Source organism: Heptranchias perlo, chromosome 21, assembly GCF_035084215.1.
Source record: "Heptranchias perlo isolate sHepPer1 chromosome 21, sHepPer1.hap1, whole genome shotgun sequence".
Taxonomy (NCBI): Eukaryota; Metazoa; Chordata; class Chondrichthyes; order Hexanchiformes; family Hexanchidae; genus Heptranchias; species Heptranchias perlo.
In genome coordinates, this window is record NC_090345.1 from 39,158,771 (window position 1) to 39,178,703 (window position 19,933).

General features: G+C 44.7%; 1 protein-coding gene across 1 annotated transcript in view; it reads left to right on the plus strand.

Moving 5' to 3' along the window:
- rnls (renalase, FAD-dependent amine oxidase) overlaps positions 1-15,267 on the plus strand; it is a 116,689-nt gene extending 101,422 nt beyond the window's left edge. The window contains exons 5-7 of the mRNA XM_068002537.1: positions 868-1,041; positions 1,939-2,114; positions 10,917-15,267. Coding sequence (XP_067858638.1) covers positions 868-1,041; positions 1,939-2,114; positions 10,917-11,069 — 503 coding nt within the window. The 3' untranslated portion in view covers positions 11,070-15,267. The remainder of the gene's footprint in view (positions 1-867; positions 1,042-1,938; positions 2,115-10,916) is intronic.
- Positions 15,268-19,933: the final 4,666 nt, after the last annotated feature.

Sequence of the window (19,933 nt, forward strand, 5' to 3'; positions counted from 1 at the left end):
TGAAATTACAAAAATCTTACACTGTTAGACAGCAACTGATTTAGTTAATAGACATGCATTATTTTTTTTCATTTTCTTATTATCCACAGTGTTAATAAAGCAGGACGTCACTGCTTTAACGTTTTTGCATCTGTACAAATGATGTGCAGTCACGATTTGTTTCCAAGCCACCCGTTGTGTAGTATAATATAAACAAATCGGTGTAAAGTTAATCGGGGACATGCAGCAGCTACTGGTTCCATGTAAACAAGGTTTATTGGTCACTTAATCCTGAACCGGCCTGTGTCAGCACTCCTTTACACTCGCTCATTGCACACCTTCAGACGTCCCGACTGCAACCTCTCCATCTGCTCCCACTTTGAACTCCATTGGCCGCACTTGCCTTTCGTCCACTGAGGCTCTGCCTCTCATGAGCTCACTGTCTATTAGCAGCGTGTTTATAACTGCTTTAAAATAAAAGTTTAATACCCTGGGCTCTCACGGCCAATCTTGTGGCGCACAAATGCATTTGTTGCTAGCCTATTTCAAACACATTAAGGGGCTGATGGGTTAAAATGATTGTTTAGTGCTGGTTGTGAATTATCAGAGCGGTTTTTGCACTATGGAGACCCGTCCCCTGAGAATTGAGAGTACTTAAACTGATTTCATTTTTGACCCTTAACACCCATCAGAGACACAAGCTCTTCACCCCATCTGTCTGAGCTGGATTTCAACCCAGACCCCGCTAGTAAATATTTGATGATGCACAGCTGCAATGCATTCACGATTTAGTCAAATAAATATTGGCTGCGCATGTTGTACCGTGTTTCGAAAAAGTATCATTGATTTAAAGTATCATTCATTTTTCCATAATCTTTCTTTCTGTAGTTATAAATGAATCACAAAGGCAGCGACTGGAAGTGGCAAGTTACTCCTCCCGTTTTGCTTTGGCCCTTTTCTACGAAGCAGGCACGCAGATTGGCGTCCCCTGGGCAGCGAAGTACGTCGCCAATAATCCCTGCATTCGCTTCATCTCCATCGATAATAAGAAACGCGGTTTAGGTCAGTGCTGCCAGTATTTTTCTCCATAACAACAGGGCAATGGTTATAACAAACCTTTGATCGGGCATTCCATTGAAAAAGTGACAATCAGCCCCAAGCTGCAGGCAGATTAACTGTAACTTTATTGCAGTAACACTGACCGTCTTTCGGATGAGACGTTAAATCGAGGCCCCATCTGCCCTCTTAGGTGGACGTCAAAGATCCCATGGCAGTATTTCAAAGAAGGGCAGGATAGTTCTTCTCAGTGTCCTGGCCAATATTTATCCCTCAACCAACATCACTAAATGAGATTATCTGATCATTATCACATTGCTGCTTGTGGGACCTTGCTGTGTGCAAATTGCCTGCTGCATTTCCTACATTACAACAGTGATTATGCTTCAAAAGTACTTCATTGGCTGTAAAGCACTTTTGGATGTCCTGAGGTCGTAAAAGGTGCGATATAAATGCAAGTCTTTCTTTCATATTTTACCTTTACAGATTCAAGCTGGTCATTTTTTATTTTTGCCCATTTTCCCCAGCTCACCTCTCCTGAAGACAATGGGGTAGGTTTTCAACTTGCCGTCCGGGTGTAAAACCGCTGTTGCGGATTGGCTGCCCATTATAGAAACAGCTCATTTCTCATTTCCATTGGAAAACAGGGCACTGAAACCAATTGGTGCTCTCGTCCTTTAGATATTCTGATCCATAGTATAAATTTGATCCTTTGACACCCAACAAGAAAAGGCATGGGCGGATTTAAGATACGAAAGCTAGTTAGTTTGACTGTGGACTTATTAAATTGACAAGCGGTATTTCATCCTTTGCTAATGCCTGACTCTGTTTAGTGTACACAGAGTCATTCTCATTCATGACTATATAAATAGTTCTCCTACTATTTTTTTCGCTGGTTTGTAGAGTCCCCTGAAGTCAGACCTTCCATAGTTGTCCACACCACTGTTCAGTTTGGAGCTGAAAATGTGCATAAAGATAAGGAAGAGGTGGAGCCTCTGATCCTTGACCAGCTACAACAGGTACTGCCAGGATTGCCCAAGCCTACCAGTACCAAGTGTCACAAGTGGAGATACTCACAGGTAATTCTGATTGTAATGATTACATGTCCAAAGTAACTTTTCAATTCAGATCAAAAACAAAAACTGTGATTTTCTTTGCTTGGCAGATAAAATCAAAGAGTAGGGGATTCTTCAAGGGGAACGGAAGGGATCTGTGCTTTTATTTTGATTGTAGCATGTTCAAAGTAAACATTAGACTGAAAAGATCTTAAAAGGTGTAAGTCTAGAATGCCATTGAAGTCTCTCAGTTAACATCCATTTAGCCAATCCATAGGATAAAATATTTGACTTTATTAAGTTGCACAATGAAAAGTTTTCCAAATTTTCGATGTAACCAGATAAACTTTTTCTGGGGTTAAATTCTTTATCTAGTTTGGGTACCTCTCTGTAACTGGAATATCACATTACGAGGCCACTGCATTTGATGTTTAGATATGTATTCATTTAGAAATCTAAATCTTAAGCAGTATTAATTAATAGGTACCTATATTTTGCTTTTTGTTACCAATGCAGTGGCAACCATGCATTTTTCAGCAGCTGGACAAAGTAAGGTGACCTCCATGAAGGAGGAGTGGAGAGGACTTTCTCATCCATCTCCTTAGATCTGGTTACAAAGAAGCATTGGTAAAATACTGAGAGCATATGTTCTCTCTGACCTGCAATTTTTCTTTTATTCCCCCACTAAATCTCTCTTCTCCTTTCCTCCACTCAATGACTCCTTACTGTTGTACAGTTACACAGGCAGCAGTTACCATCCAACATCTTGCTCAAGTGGCCATTCTTCATTAATGTGCCTAGACAGTGAGGGCTGTATTTTCCTCCCTTTTTTTGTGATATTGGAGCAGTAAATTGGAACGATAAGGCCTAAGACCTCAGAGCTACCAGTCTTGCACCAGAATTATCCTCCTAAAAAAATTGCCACATCCCTTTAAGGTCCTTTGGGCGTCTGCCCTGCCACATTTAAATGGGGTCAAATGGCCTTGGCTAACCCTCACCCCCAGCCAAAGCATTTTCCTCAATATTTGCCCCAAACCCATCCCAAATTATTACCGCCACTATATAAATGGCAGTATGAGCAGGTTTATTGTCCCTTTAAAGGCCAGAACCCCTTGTGATGGGCTATGTGAGTTGATGGAGTGGTTGTGAGTCCATCTGGTGCTTGAGTGTTTGTAGAGGTTGCCTTTTGCATAAGTGAGTTTGCCTGACACTCAGGTGATGACAGAGAAAGAGTATAGGAGATAAGGAGATGGGTGAAGGCTATATCAGTGGTAGTGGTAGAGGCAGTACCTTGACTTACCTTGGCCTCTCTTGAGAGGTCAACGAAGCTCTTCCTGCACTGTGTGACAGTTATTGGGGTGATAGAAGTTTCACTGACACCTTCTGCAACCTCCCTGCAGACAGCCTGAATTACCCTCTTATGGGACTTCCTGCCCTCAGTTGATCCCTTCTTGCCCTCACAACACCTCTATGAATGCAGCAGAGAGACTTGGAACCATTCCTGTTGCTGACTCCCCCTCTCCACCCCTCCCCCTGAGGCTGCCGCTCCTTCAGATATCGTACACTCGGCTGCTCGAAAAGTGACGTCCCCCTTTAACCTTCTGCAGTAGTACTGAATTTCCCTCTGTCCCAGTGGCAGTAACCCTATCTGGAGTGGTACTACCATTTCAAACACGCCCTGCATGGCGCATAAGAGCCCTGGTCGGTTAGCGGTGGAGTCACGTGGGCGGGCAGTAGTCCCACTCTGCCGCTAAGCCACCAACAGGAGGAGAGTCAGCAGACCATTTGACCATGGGAGACATGTTCGCCAAGTCCGTCCTCAGATGACATCCAAACACTTCCATCAGAGGTCATTCAGGAGAAGGAACCCTAGCCGATCTTCCCCTTTGTAACCCAAAGACACTAAAACCAATTATAGCTCCTAAACCACCAGCCCTGCTGAGACCAGCTAATTCAGCACAGTCTAGGGATTGATCCTGGGATTTTCCTGGTGTCCATGGCTCCGTAGTTTAACCAACTGACCCGTTGGAGAATGCTCGGTTTTTTCAGGATGTAAAGCCTTAAACTGGCTGGCCTTTGTCCCTATCTGAACATCTTTAAAAGGCAACCTCTTGGAAAGCTAAAATGAAATGCCTACAGAACTTGCTATTCAAGTTTTTATAATTGGATTTGAATGGAAAATTTAAACAAGTTTATTTAGTTTTCAAAATTGAATGATTTCACTTTCTTTGGAATGCAGATCTGAGTTTTACAGTGTGATAGATTCACCCCGAGCACAGACACAGTCGGTTCCCACATTCAGTAACTTGTTATCATCAGCTTGGCTGGAGTTGGGTGTGTTGCTGTTTTAAGTGTTGTAGCTATACCAGCTGCACAAGGGCAAGTGGAAGTGCTACTGCATACTGCTTGTGTTATGTATAGAAGCAGAGCACTCTGTAGTCACTGATAATGTGATAATCTTGCCCAAAAATATGTTGGCACCTAACTGTATGGGCTTGTGAGAAGTGCTAGGAGCCCAGAAGTGCCAGCGATGGCGTAGCAAAGCACACTGATGAGATGGAATGTCAGATTAATGGAGTGCACAACAAACATACAAACTGCAGAACCTTCAACAGTGACTTCCATACTAATGGTGGGTTATTAGCACTTACAACAATCTATCGCTGTTACATGCCAACACAAATTAATGACATTTAAAACTGGGGCAAAATTCTGTTCTTGACATGTCAGCCACCATGGTGCTAACACATTGGGCTCAATTTTCCCGGGAAATTGCGGGTGCGTTGGGGGCGGGGGGCTCCGAAAATCGGGGAAATCCCATTCAGGTTCAGAAGCCGGCTCCAACCGCCGACTTTCGAGTTCCCCACGGATGCATCTGCGTGCGCTCGGGCGTCCCGAATCCGGAAGTCCTGCTGGCAATTAAAGCTGGCGGGATGACAGTTAACGAGCCAAATGTACCTCATTGAGGTACTTAAGACACTTTACTTGTGATATGTTAGGTAGTTGGAACGATTTTTAACTTACCTGGGTGGCTTTCCCACGGCTTCTCATTCACGCCTGGTGAAACCAGACGTCAAGGGCTGGATCAGGCAAAAAGAAACAAAATAAATTAAATAAAAAACCATTGCACAAAGTTAAAACACAAAATCAACCTACCTTTCCACCCTGCTCCGATGTCCAATGACTCCCTCTCCGATCTCCTCCTCTTCACCCCCCCAATGTCCCCTCGATCTTTCCCTCTTCACCCCCCCCGATCTCCCCCTCTTCACCCCCTAATGTCCCCCTGATTTTCCCCTCTTTTCCCCCTGATGTTTCCCCCGATCTTCCCCTCTACCCCCGATCTTCCCCTCTACCCCCAATCTTCTCCTCTCCCCCCACCCCATCATCCCCTCTCCCCCCCCGATCTTTCCCTCTCCCCCCCGTTCTTTCCCTCCCCCCCGATCTTTCCCTCTCCCCCAACCCGATCTTTCCCTCTCTGCCCCGATCTTTCCCTCTCCCCCCCGTTCTTTCCCTCTCCCCCCGATCTTTCCCTCCCCCAGATCTTTCCCTCCCCCCCCATCTTACCCTCCCCCCGATCTTACCCTATCCCCCGATCTTCTACTCTCCCCCCGATCTTCCACTCTTCCCCCCCGATCTTTCCCTCTCCCCCCGATCTTTCCCTCCCCCCCTGATCTTCCACTCTCCCTCCCCTGATCTTCCACTCTCCCCCCCCGATCTTCCACTCTCCCCCCCCCGATCTTCCACTCTCCCCCCCCCCCCGATCTTCCACTCTCCCCTCCCCTGATCTTCCACTCTCTCCCCCCCTGATCTTCCACTCTCCCCCCCCGATCTTCCACTCTCCCCCCCCCCGATCTTCCACTCTCCCCCCCCCTGATCTTCCACTCTCCCTCCCCTGATCTTCCACTCTCCCCTCCCCTGATCTTCCACTCTCTCCCCCCCCGATCTTCCACTCTCCCCCCCCCGATCTTTCACTCTCCCCCCCCGATCTTCCACTCTCCCCCCCCCGATCTTTCACTCTCCCCCCCCGATCTTCCACTCTCCCCCCCCCGATCTTTCACTCTCCCCCCCCCCCGATCTTTCACTCTCATCCCCCCCACGATCTTCCACTCTCCCCCTCACCGAGGTTCCACTCTCCCCCCCCCCCCCCGATCTTCCACTCTCCCCCCCCGATCTTTCACTCTCCCCCCCCCAATCTTTCACTCTCCCCCCCCCGATCTTCCACTCTCCGCCCCCGATCTTCCACTCTCCCCCCCCCCGATCTTTCACTCTCCCCCCCCCCGATCTTTCATTCTCCCCCCCACCACGATCTTCCACTCTCCCCCTCACCGATCTTCCACTCTCCCCCCCCCGATCTTCCACTCTTCCCCCCCCGATCTTTCACTCTCCCCCCCCCCGATCTTTCATTCTCCCCCCCCCCCGATCTTCCACTCTCCCCCTCACCGATCTTCCACTCTCCCCCCCCCCGATCTTCCACTCTTCCCCCCCCCCGATCTTTCCCTTCCCCCCCGATCTTCCACTCTCCCCCCCCGATCTTCCACTCTCCCCCCCCGATCTTTCACTCTCCCCCCCCCCGATCTTCCACTCTCCCCCCCCCGATCTTCCACTCTCCCCCCCCCGATCTTCCACTTTCCCCCCCCCCCGATCTTCCACTCTCCCCCCCCGATCTTCCACTCTCCCCCCCCGATCTTTCACTCTCCCCCCCCCCCGATCTTCCACTCTCCCCCCCCCCGATCTTCCACTCTCCCCCCCCCGATCTTTCCCTTCCCCCCCGATCTTCCACTCTCCCCCCCGATCTTCCACTCTTCCCCCCCGATCTTTCCCTTCCCCCCCGATCTTCCACTCTTCCCCCCCGATCTTTCCCTTCCCCCCCGATCTTCCACTCTTCCCCCCGATCTTCCACTCTTCCCCCCCGATCTTCCACTCTCTCCCCCCCGATCTTTCCCTTCCCCCCCGATCTTCCACTCTTCCCCCCCGATCTTTCCCTTCCCCCCCGATCTTCCACTCTCCCCCCCCCGATCTTCCACTCTCCCCCCCCCGATCTTCCACTCTCCCCCCCGATCTTCCACTCTCCCCCCCCCGATCTTCCACTCTCCCCCCCCCGATCTTCCACTCTTCCCCCCCGATCTTTCCCTTCCCCCCCGATCTTCCACTCCCTCCCCCCGATCTTCCACTCTTCCCCTCCCCGATCTTTCCCTCTCCCCCCCCTGATCTTCCACTCTCCCCCACCCGAGGTTCCACTCTGCCTCCCCCCCAATCTTCCACTCTCCCCCACCCCCCCCAGATTTTCCCCTCTCCCCCCCCGATCTTCCCCTCTCTGCACTATATTACAGGTGAAAAGTAGAGTATGCTACCTGCTCCCAGGGCCCTGTAAATGCCCCTTTGTCAGCACCGGCTGGAAGGTGTATTTAAGTACACGAGAGTATTCGGGAACAGCAAAAGTCTATGTTGTGTAAATTCATCTTGGGCAGTCGTGCAAAACAGATGATAGTGAATCAGTAATCAGTCTTGCCGGATTTTCTTTTCCATTGGGCTGCCGGTTCACTATCGCCTGCTTGGCACTGCTGCCTGAGATGAATTTATACTCCTATCAGTCCCAACAAGCCCCTCACTTATTTATGCATCCTAACCCTACCTACCTATTCTTTCAGTGCATCCATAATACCTTCCTCTTTCCAAAAACACATGCTTTGGCTCAAGGTCAATTTTTGTCTGATTACTCTCCTGTGAAGCGCCTTGGGACGTTTTACTATGCTAAAGGCGCTATATAAATGCAAGTTGTTGTTGTTGTAATTGTCTCTTGAACCCATTCTTGATTTTCCTTTCTGCCTCGTGGGCAAGTGCCTGGCCCCCTCCAGCTCTCCCTGCGACAACGCACCTGCGAACATGCTCGCCATATGGAGAATCACAAAGTCAGGTGGCACAGTGTGTCGGAGCTCCCACACACTCAGCCAACATAAAGCACTTTTTCTTGTGCTGAGCATTAATCTGCTGGAAAACGGAACGTTGAATCCCAAAAGTGGCTGATATCATGTCCCACATCCTCTGGAAGACTATTCCCCCTTTCAATTGGAGAAAAAAGTGATAAATCCACTCCCCATTCAACAAAAAAATGCACCCATTCTATTCGAATCTGTGATTATCACCTAGAAGTTACTAGTTATATTAATGCACAAATGCTTAATGCATTTGTATGACATTCCTTTGTCTGTTATCTTAACCAAGGTTTGAACCCATTTAAAGGGAAATGGGCACTGAGGAAACCAATGATGCTTGGAGTGGCCCAAGAGCTGGTTACAGTGCCTAAAATCATGTTTGTAGTGTTAAACTGTCTTTATCTGCTATTTGGTCCTTATTTAGAAAGAAAACAAAATGCCTTGTAGGAAAAGTATAGGGAATGAAGTATTCGCAGGTCACTATTACTAGACTACTGGGGAAAAAAATCCAATTTATATGTGAAATACAGTTATTCTATCACAAGAAATATATTTCTTATCAGTTGAAAGCTGATTGTGCCCTCCCCCATCCCAAAAAATAAAGTGGGAGGATCAGATTAAGAACTATTGGCCATGAGCATGTTGTATAAAAACATTTTATTTGCCCATTAAGCAGTATCAACCATAATCTCCCATCATTATCCTTACTAAAAACACTTACCTGATTTAATGCTGCAACGATGAATGCAATTGCCCGTTGGATTTTAGAAGTGCTCCTCAAACTGGGATGGGATGGGATGGGGGGAATCTACCTTTCCGAGGTAAGGAAGGCTTCACCCAAACACGGAGATAAGGACGCAGACAGTCTCAGACACTGGCTCATTCTTAGTCAGAATCATCCCGTTCTATACATTTCAATGCCCTTCATATACAATGTGAATTTTACATCAAACTGTATTAATCACATTTTCCAATCGCTGCATTCCAAATATCCTCTGCAATTTGTACTCCCGGCGCTGTGATTCCATTATCCGAGTCATTTTTTAAATTTACCTTTAGTAATTTCCATGGTTCCTTTAAGAGCATCCCCTTTAATAACTTCTCTGTAAAAATAACATCTAACAGACTAGATTGAAGATAATTGGTTTCCGCTAATGTGTCAATCATATCACAAAAAAGCAACAGATGGACAGACTCTATTGTTTTTAATAGATTTAAGTGATATTGTAAAATCCCACAAAACACAAAATTTTTAGTTTTATTTACTTGGCATAGCAACAAAGTGTCATAGCGTACCACTTTAACAAGTAGCTGATTTATTTCACAGTGGTTTTATTGAGCAGAAAAAAAATCTTATCAGAACAAAGCGTTGTTTTTGTCGCATGCAAACCATTGTCACTTTTTGACAAGTGATAATAAAAACTATTGATATCATGGTAATACAGACTGGGCCTAAATATTATCTGCAACTGAACCTTCATTAATTCACAAGTTGTGATCTATTACATAAAGGGCTAAAAATTTCTGTGGGCAAAATGAGTGGACAAACACAGCACATTCGTACGACATTCCTCTGTCTGCTATTTTAATGGAGCTGTTAACCGGCTTATCTTAAATAGATTAAAACCTCTGCTAAAATAGCAAAGGAACATCATACGAACATTTGTCCGTTAATACTGTCATTGTCCAGGCTATAGTCCCCTAATATTAGCTGTTCAAACGTCACCTGAAAGATTTCTATCATGAAAGCGAGCGGTAAAACTCAGCAGATCAGAGACTGGGTGATCGGGTAACAGTTCTACTGGTCCCTAAATGCTGAAGCAGTTCTTTTCGCTGAAGACATCGCTCTTTCTTCCGTGAACTTGCCACTGGGAAGTCGCTATTGAACTTTGCTGGCAACAACGACAAAAAAAAAATCAGAGTATCTTTTTTCAACACGGCCAGTGACATCGTTCATTACGTAGGAGGGTCTTGGAAATGAAACAGTCTCGGTAGCACTTGACATGACAGGGATCACTGGCAGAGTATGTTCAAACGGGAGATAGAGACTTCAAATAGGAGGGTGTGAGATGGTAATCCTCAAATGGGAGGGTGTGAGATGGTAATCCTCAAATGGGAGGGTGTGAGATGGTAATCCTCAAATAGGAGGGTGTGAGATGGTAATCCTCAAATAGGAGGGTGTGAGATGGTAATCCTCAAATGGGAGGGTGTGAGATGGTAATCCTCAAATGGGAGGGTGTGAGATGGTAATCCTCAAATAGGAGGGTGTGAGATGGTAATCCTCAAATAGGAGGGTGTGAGATGGTAATCCTCAAATGGGAGGGTGTGAGATGGTAATCCTCAAATGGGAGGGTGTGAGATGGTAATCTTCAACTGGGAGGGTGTGAGATGGTAATCCTCAAATAGGAGGGTGTGAGATGGTAATCCTCAAATGGGAGGGTGTGAGATGGTAATCCTCAAATGGGAGGGTGTGAGATGGTAATCCTCAAATAGGAGGGTGTGAGATGGTAATCTTCAAATAGGAGGGTGTGAGATGGTAATCCTCAAATGGGAGGGTGTGAGATGGTAATCTTCAAATGGGAGGGTGTGAGATGGTAATCCTCAAATAGGAGGGCAGGAGATGGTAATCTTCAAATAGGAGGGCGTGAGATGGTAATCTTCAACTGGGAGGGTGTGAGATGGTAATCCTCAAATGGGAGGGTGTGAGATGGTAATCTTCAAATGGGAGGGTGTGAGATGGTAATCCTCAAATGGGAGGGTGTGAGATGGTAATCTTCAAATGGGAGGGTGTGAGATGGTAATCTTCAAATGGGAGGGCAGGAAATCACAATCTTCAACTGGGAGGCCAGGAGATGGTAATCTTTAAAATAATTTTGAACTGCTTTGCTTGCAGGTCATCAGTGCAGTCTCGAACTGTCCAGGACAAATGACGCTTGATGTTGAGCCGCTTCTCGTATGTGGGGGTGACGGCTTTACACACTCAAACTTCGATGGCTGCACAGAATCAGCCTTAACAATCTTGGACGTGTTCAAATGTTATTTTTAAAAGTCTGCACCTTGTAATTCTGAATACTTCACTTTGTCTCTGATCTCATTCATTACTGCAAACCCCGTTAATGGAGGGCTGTTCAGTTTGTGGATGAAATCAATAGCCCCCCAAAGAATTCGGCGCATAGATCATATTTGCATCTGAACTAGAAAATAATGGAAACATATGTTATGCATTTGACATTGGGATCCAGGGAGACAGCACTAAGTACACTGAGAAACTGACTACCAGTAGTTCTAATCCAAGGAAGAAAGTAATGATTCCGTGTGTAGTGACTAAGGCTATTATTCCGAGCTTTAGAAAATGCCACTGTCAGCCAAATTTCACACTATATGTTCCATGTATCGTAACATTAAACCATTTTATGTTCTAAACTGCAAATCCAGACACAAGGCAGTTTTCACATAAAAGTAACATTTCTTTTAGGATTTTCTTTAGATTTTGCTTAGTTTCCATGAGAGTAAATATCCTCCACACGACTGATTATAAACGGAACGACAATATCACTATCAGGCGGGTGGGGACATGAGTTCCTTTTCTTTCTTCACCGTGATAATCATTTACTAATCTCGGCTGGCATTCAGAACTCGCCTTCTCTCACCGGGTGAGTTTAAGGTCATTCCGAGCAGGGGAGAGGCCTGCAGACTCCATCATCTCAGGGGAGAGGAAGTACCAGCAAAACCAGGACCGCCCTTCAAATTTACATCTCTTCCCCCCCCCCCTCCCCCCCGCCCTACCAGTTGTGGCACCAATACAGGAGTCTGTAATGATTGCCGTACTGCCATCTCAGCTGAAGCAGCAGGAGGCCAGAAGCCGCTTTGCTAATATTATTGTTTATGTATTTTTAAATCTTCATCTTTCCCCTTTTATAAGCCCCCAGGCCACGTACCCTGGACAAGCAACTCAGTGACAAATGGGGACATTGCCACCGCTTTCACTAATGCTCCTTGCTGTGTGGCCAGAGGTAGTGGTGCTGAAATATAACCCAAGTTAAAGCGCTCGCCTGTTCCCTCTCCCTTGCCTGTTTTCCCTCCCTTGTCTGCTTCCTCCCCCTTGCCCCCCCCCCCGTCTGTCTCTCTGTCTGGTACTACTTTTGCTAATCCAGCCAAATGTTGAAGATTGAGTGCACACTCCACATAAGTGAGACTTTTATTGAAAACCAAGTCGCCAAAATCAAGCATACAGCATTCCCACCTGAACATTCTCCACTGCAAACTAAGAATGGGATCCATAGGCTCACCCGCATTTAAATGGTGCCATATGCTTTTGAAAATAAAATGAATTTTCTGATAACACAACTAGGTGGTTTCTGTGTTCTACGGGCACTCCTGTTTATTAACTACAACCCAGAATAAAAATGTACTTTGTACACGTTGCGTGAGGAAGTACAACACAGATTGATTTTAACAGTACGTATTTGGATTTTGTGCAACTGAAATTGGCCCAGGTTCGTAATGACAGTGAGAATGTTTCACATCAATTTTCAGCGATCTTTATGAGGAAATGAAGAGAACATTCAAATCCGCTGGCCTCGACGCATCCCAAAAGACAGCAGGTTTCATCTGGCACATTTTGTTCAAATCCTGCTGAGACCTAGTATTTGAATTCCTCCATGTAGCACTTGCCAGTAATGTAAATAGTTGTAGATATGCAGTCGTCATTCACAGTAGGATAAGACTTCAGCTAAGTAATTGGTGAACGATGGCCAAACAAACTTGTCTTTTTTTTAAAAAAAAACTTTCTGTAAAAACAAGTCCCATGATTGTTTCCTGTGCAACATTCCGATAACTGGCCAGAGTCACTAGAAATAGTTGAAGACAGATTCGAACCACAACACAAAAATGCTAATCTCCTTTATACATTTACTTGATTCTCGGTCCTTTCCATTCTCCATGTTAAACTTCTTTCTATAAGTGTCCCATATTTGGCCGTGTCTCCTTTTAATACGTTTCCTTTTTATTCCGTCTCTCTCTTGCTATCCCCCCCCCCACCCTGTATTTTTTGAAACTTATTGCTTTGTTTTCCATTTAGTCCGATTATTGATATGATCTCTCTCCACATCATTAGATCTAAGCAGCAACATTTCATTTATTTTTAACATTTCTCTAACTTGCCCCTGACCTCCATATGTTAAACAAACGTCTGCTCAGGTGGGTGTTAAAAAAAAGTCCCACGGGACTATACAAGGAGGAGCAGGGAGTTTTCCCAGTGCCCTGGCCAGCACTTCTCCCTTAACCAAAAACAGTTTGGCTGGTCGAACATCTCATTTGCTGCTCGTGGGATCTTGCTGTGCACAAATTGGCTGACGTGCTTTCCTACCATACAACAGTAACTACACTTCAAAAGGAATTCACTGGATGTGAATTGCCTTGGGACATCTTGAGGACCTAATAAGATGGTATATAAATATAAGCTCTTCTGAGAAGCTTTTTTCAATTCAGATTGAAATGCTGAACTTGATTAAAGTGTTTTTCTCGGGAGGTGACTGGTGATTAAACAAACAATGTCAGCACCTTGAATTTTTGGCTTTCCTTCTGCTCACTGCCCCAGTTCTAAGGTCGGTTCACCACTTCAAAGGATGTTTGTTTTCTCAAGGTATACCTCCTCACGTCTTGTTCCTCTCAGTCTGCGGCCCGAGGTGATCCCAGCACTGGGACCTTCATAGTATGTACAGTAAAACTCATGTTTACAATTGATAGAAATACAGTAAACATTGAGATACGTATTCACATTGTATTGGCTCCAATGACACACTGTGCATTGCGGGGATCAGGGGCAGGGATCACCCAGTGACACAGGAGGTAGAATCTGTCCCTTGCGTTCCAAAGTGTGGAGCCTGAGGGCTGCCTGCTACTCGGATTTGCCAGTCACTGCGTTGGAGTTTAATCACTTCTTTGTCCAGGTCAGTGATGGAGTCCTCTAATATACCAGTGGGGGAAACACTGACTTGGGTTGGGTTGCATTGCTGTAAACACATTCCTCAGTAGCGTTGATAGTCATCACGCAGCAGTCTAAGATCTAGATTATTCTCTCCTGGTTGTAGGAGCTAGTGATAGATGTCTTCTGTGTAAAATATAAAATAAAATACAACAGCATTGTTGCAGATGAGATCTTCAAGATGTATGACATTTGCCATTATAAATCCCATATCGTGTACCACTGCAGTCTAATACGCCATGTGTATATGTAGGATACACCATGAGTATATGTAGGATACGCCATGTGTATACATAGACTACGCCATGTGGATGCACCAGCCAACCTACTTGAAGAAGAAAAGGACGAGGACCTGCTGTTTGACTAATGTTGCTGAGTGGCTTTGGTTGCCTGCTATTCATTGAAGTAGCAAGCATTTTGAGCTTGACAAATATTAACACCTGTGATGCATGTGTATATTTGTTATATTTAATGTAAGATGTTTGACCTGTTATGCTTTGTTAATTTGTCCTCTTGAATCTAACTACACTAATAATAAATTATTAATCATTCTCGTGCTGGCGAGGCCAGCGTTTATTGCCCATCCCTAGTTGCCCTGAGATGGCGTTGGTACAACCAAATGGTTTGCTAGGCCACTTCAAAGTCAACACATTGATGTGGGACTGGAGTCAATTATAGGCCAGATTGGATAAGGACAGCAGGTTTCCTTCCCTAAAAGGCATGAGTGAACCCATTGGTTTTTTGTACATCCAACAGCTTCGTGGTCACTTTTACTGGTACCAGAACAGATCAGAGTCTGAAATTGGGAACCTGTTCAGTATGGTTCAGTATTGCATAGGCAGTACATTTAACCACTAACTTTGATTAGCAGTAGGGTCACTACCATTGACTTCAGTTCCCTTGGGCTGGAGGAAGGGGAATATCCACTAGCTGGAAATTACTCTTGTGTAAATATCAGGCCAGCGAAGGATTTTGCATTAATGGCCCTCACAGTCGAAAGTGAGGGCCAGCACTCCCATACAAAGAATGGTTACTTGGCCTGATGGGACCCATAATAGAAAAAAATCAGCACCTTCAGGAGAAGAGTGGACCAAAAAAATAAAATATGAACTGAGGTCATATCATTATTTTGTAACTTGGCTCAAAATATATTGTGCAACTGATTCAACTTGGCATATGCTATACAGAAATGAGTACTCACATACTAACGGTGTGATTAAAACGAAGAGCACAACATCATTAAATAGATTTGTAAGGACATGTGGTTTGTTTGCTTACCTTTACTGAGATCGTGCCTTGGACTCCAAGCCTCTACCTTTACCTATTTGTTGCATAAGGCACTTCACTTCCGTCCATTACAATCTGTCATTTCAAAACACTTCACAAGAGTTTTACAGAAGAAACTTTTCTAAGAGGCAGCGAGTTTTGGTGATGTAGCTTCAATGTGCTGTGCCCTGGAATGGTTTGTGCCCAGATGGTGGGATACTGATCTTCGTCTGGCCATCAGGGGAGTCAACAAGCAGAGCCTAAGCATGAAAATCAGAGGATGAGTGATCCTGGGACTCTTCTGTCGACGTGTTAACTACCAGCTCTTAAATAGAACTGGAAAAGACCTTGGAACAAGCCATTTGCCCCCCTAGGGAATGGTGTATGGGCAGGACAGAAAAGAAAATGTGATTTAAAAAAATTATGAAGAATCTAGTCTCATTGTGAGTTGAGTTATTTTTGGCTGCGCTGAGTGGCAAAGGGTTGGGATATATGAACATGGAGGATAGCCCACCATTTCAAGCAGAAATTCATGATCTTCTTGGAACTGATGTACTTTTCTCACAGATTGTTGATTGTGCCAAAATGTTTTAATGGGATTTCAATATCTAAATGTAAAACAGGCATTTATTTTTTCTGTCTCATTAGATTCCCCCTCTGCTCCAGAAAGTCTTGACTCCACATTTCCTCATCTGTTGGCCTTTATCCATGTGTCAGCCTTGACATTGAGTGTTGCAAGGCTTTTTGATGATGGGGGAGGGGGATCACAACAAAATCAGATCCTGTCGTGGCCCCCAGCATCAACATCGAGTAGGTAGCGATCAAGAAGAGGGTCGCTGACCAATTGTTCCCTCCCTACCCCAAGCACCAATTACAGTGCTCCTACTGCCCCATCCCTGGCTGAGATTAGCCAACCCTGCATAGACCAGAGGTACAACCAGGGGCCTTTCTGGTCTGCATGTCTCAGCTAATCACTGACAGAATCCGTTGAGCCATCAAGGGGAGCCGTTGTCAATAGTTAACAAACAATCCTTTAGATCCCATGCCACAAACAAATAACAAGTTGCGAAGTGCATAACTGCAAATGTTTATCAACTGACAAAAGCATTACCTTTTAATCACCTGCTGAGTGCAACTACCACAATGTGATAGTGACAACATATTGTGGTCAGTCTGCAATGCAGAAGCACCTCTGCACACTCCCTTTTTTTTGTCAGGTCAATATTGTGCGGTCTAACCTGCCATGTCACACCCATAATTAATTTGCATAAATGCTTTAAGTAGAAAAAAGAACTGAAAGGCGCGCCGTTTTCTGAAACAATCTATTTATCTGCCTTCCTTTTCTCCCCTCTTATTTGGATTCTCTTGTACTACATAACATTTCCTGACTGAGCAAGCTCCCAATTCACTGCCGGTGCTGTTCTTCAGCTGGCCGCTAGGGTGCATGCAAGAGTGGCTCACCCTTGGATTATGTTATTATTCACTCCATCTCCATGGGAGCAGTATCTTGGCTTCGCTCACTGCCTCCTGTGCTATCCTGACAAGATCAGGAACTTACTGAGTGGCTGAGATCCATATGCCCTCATTTCATGGAGCTGAGCATCAAAGCATTTCTCACCAGCTTATGGCACCCTCCATCCATTTCTATTTCATTTTCCCTTCAGTTCTCCGGATGCCATCCCCCCTGCCAATATCGCACACCTGACATTAACAATAGTAAGGTATGCCAGTCTTTCCCTTTCTCCCTTCTATCTGAGTAAATGTTCGGTCTCTGGTTTGCACCTCTCCCTGACAAAACAGCTGAGATCTAAAACCCACCACATCTGAAACCACACCAACAGCTGCCACAGTGTGGTGTCAAATGTTAGCCATCTCATTCTACTGATTCTTCTCTTTATCATACTTTCTAGCCCCAATCACATCCTCCATCATTCTTTAGTTCCTCTTTGCTACCTGACCATTTGTCCCAGGTCTTAATCGTAACCCTTTTCTCTTGTAATATTTGTATCCACTATCTTTTTTTTGCTCCCCTCCCTTGTTTTGCTGGTCCTTATTGTTCCCTTGCATTATTCCCTTTACATATCATTGCCAGATGCTTTGAATATACTGTTGAATTGTGCTTTCTGTGTGAGCGAGGAACAGAAAGAGCAGATAACCATACTGACACGGCAACAGTATACAGTAAAACATAGGAAATAAATACAAGTGCAGGGAAGCAATGGGACTGATATAAAATAAGGCTCTGTGAATAAATAAATAATATTATAAATAAAGTACACAAAAGACGAGAAGGTGAAAAAAGACTGTAAAAGTAAGAAGAAAAACACAGAAAAGAAAATGTTTTTATATTATTTCAGTAAATGGCCATGGTCCACAGTGCATGGTTGAAAAGAAAATAAATCAAGGAGACACCAAGCTTGGATCTTAAAAGCCTATACATTGTTAAACTTTTATTTACACTTTCTATAGTAATGGTTATTCCGATATTAATATGCAAACCCACTTACATATTTAGGCAACACACTCCCATTACCAAAACAATATTAAAAATGTCAAAATTAGTTAAGAAAATATAATCAATTGTTTTATTTTGTATTCAATTGATTTGTCATCGAGGTAATTACAACATATATAAAGGTGAGCGGTTTAGCTCCCCCAGGAAATAAAGCTTCCAATGTTGTACTAATTGCTGTGCCAAGGACTGTTACCATTTCTCCCAATAGTGACAACCCACCTGCATCAGTGCAACCCCCTCCAATGTGAGCACAGGAGACAATTTCTGACCTGGACCAGTTAGAACTATTGATCTAGGCACTGGCCTACGGCTGGTAGGCATTGGATGCAGAAGCAACATGACACTGGAACCAGGTCCTGCAAAGGCACTGGCATCACTGAAATGAATGCCACCTCATTCTAGTGGACTCCATTGCTATAAAACCTTCCACAAACTTCACAACCTCCAAACAGTGAAGTAGCACCACATAGGAGTAGGTGATTAGGAGCAAGCACAAAAAGGGCTTTGGGTATAAGGGGTACTCACAGTAATCATTAGTAGCAGCAAAAGGGCATAATGAAGAGACAAGATCAAAGTAAAGATATAAATATTTGGCAATTTGCATGCTTATGTTATTTCATTGTAGGCCTCCTGTTATCTTTCATATATGGTGATTCATGTATCACAGAATTGGATAATTATCATCATCTCTGAGCAAGGCAAGAGATATTCAAGAGCTTTTTGTGTTATACAGATGGAGTGCACCCTGTCTAGTAGATGAATTGGTGATGATTTCCTGCCTGATGGCACGTGCTGCCTCCTCTCTCTCCTGGACGTCCTTGTGGTGATCAGAGGATTGGTTATCTCCACCTTCTTCCTCTCCATTCCACCTATACGGTTCGATGACCCAGTCCCTTTCTAATGCTCAATTTATAGAGGATGCAGAAAGCCCCCATAATTCTTGATGCCCTTGTTGGACTGTATTGTACTGCTCCCACAACCTACCCAGGTAATATAAATAGGAACCTGAGAATCCCAATGATCTGCTCCACTATTATTCATGTAGCACTCAACACTTCACCATATCTGTTTTCAGACTCTGTCCTTGGACGATGGAAAGGAATCATCATCTGAGGCTGAAGCAGATACCCCCTGGTCTCTTATCAGCCATCCACAATGCTCTGGCTGAGTTGGTTTCCTGGATTACCTGAGAATAAAAAATCATGGCTGCTTTCTCGGTAGCACACAATGAAATGCAGAATGAGGTGGCTTCCATCACTCGCCATCTGCGTATTCAGTGATTGAAATTCCTTTCCGTTGACGAAAATATGGATCTTTCAGATGGGGCCTTTATAGCCACGTGGTGGCATCAATGTTAGCCACTCAAAATAAGTTGATTACTCTCACTCCACTTTGCTGGATCCATGGCAAGTTAATAAACTCAGAGATGTGCCTGAATTGGGCATCCATCACTTGTGTATTGCACCAATGTACTGCTGCTTGACTGATGTGGCTAATGTCACCAGAGGCCACTTGAAAACATCCAAATGAATAAAAATATTGTACTGTTGTCACCTTCACAGCTACTGACAACTTTATGCCTCTGGTACATAAGAACATAGGAAACATAGGAGGAGGCCATTCAGCCCCTCGAGCCTGTTCTGCCATTCAATTAGATCATGGCTGATCTGTATATTAACTCCATTTCCCCGCCTTGGTTCCATAACCCTTAATACCCCTGCCTCACAAAAATCTACCAATCTCAGTTTTGAAATTTTCAATTAATCTAGCCTCAACAACGTTTTGGGAGAGAGAGTTCCAGATTTCCATTACCCTTTATGTGAAGAAGTGCTTCCTGGCATCACCCCTGAATGGCCTAGCTCTAATTTTAAGGTTATGCGTCCTTGTTCTGGACTCCCCCACCAGAGGAAATTGTTGCTCTCTATCAATCCTATCAAATCCTTTAACCATCTTGAACACCGCAATTAGATCACCCCTTAATCTTCTATACTCAAGGGAATACTTTCTTAGGTACAAAGTGGATAACTTCACATTTCCCTACATTGAACGCCATCTGTCTCAGGTTTGCCCACTCACTTAATCTATCAATGTCCATTTGCAACTAATAGAATGGGTAGAAAGAGTCTTCAGGTCAGGTTGCAAC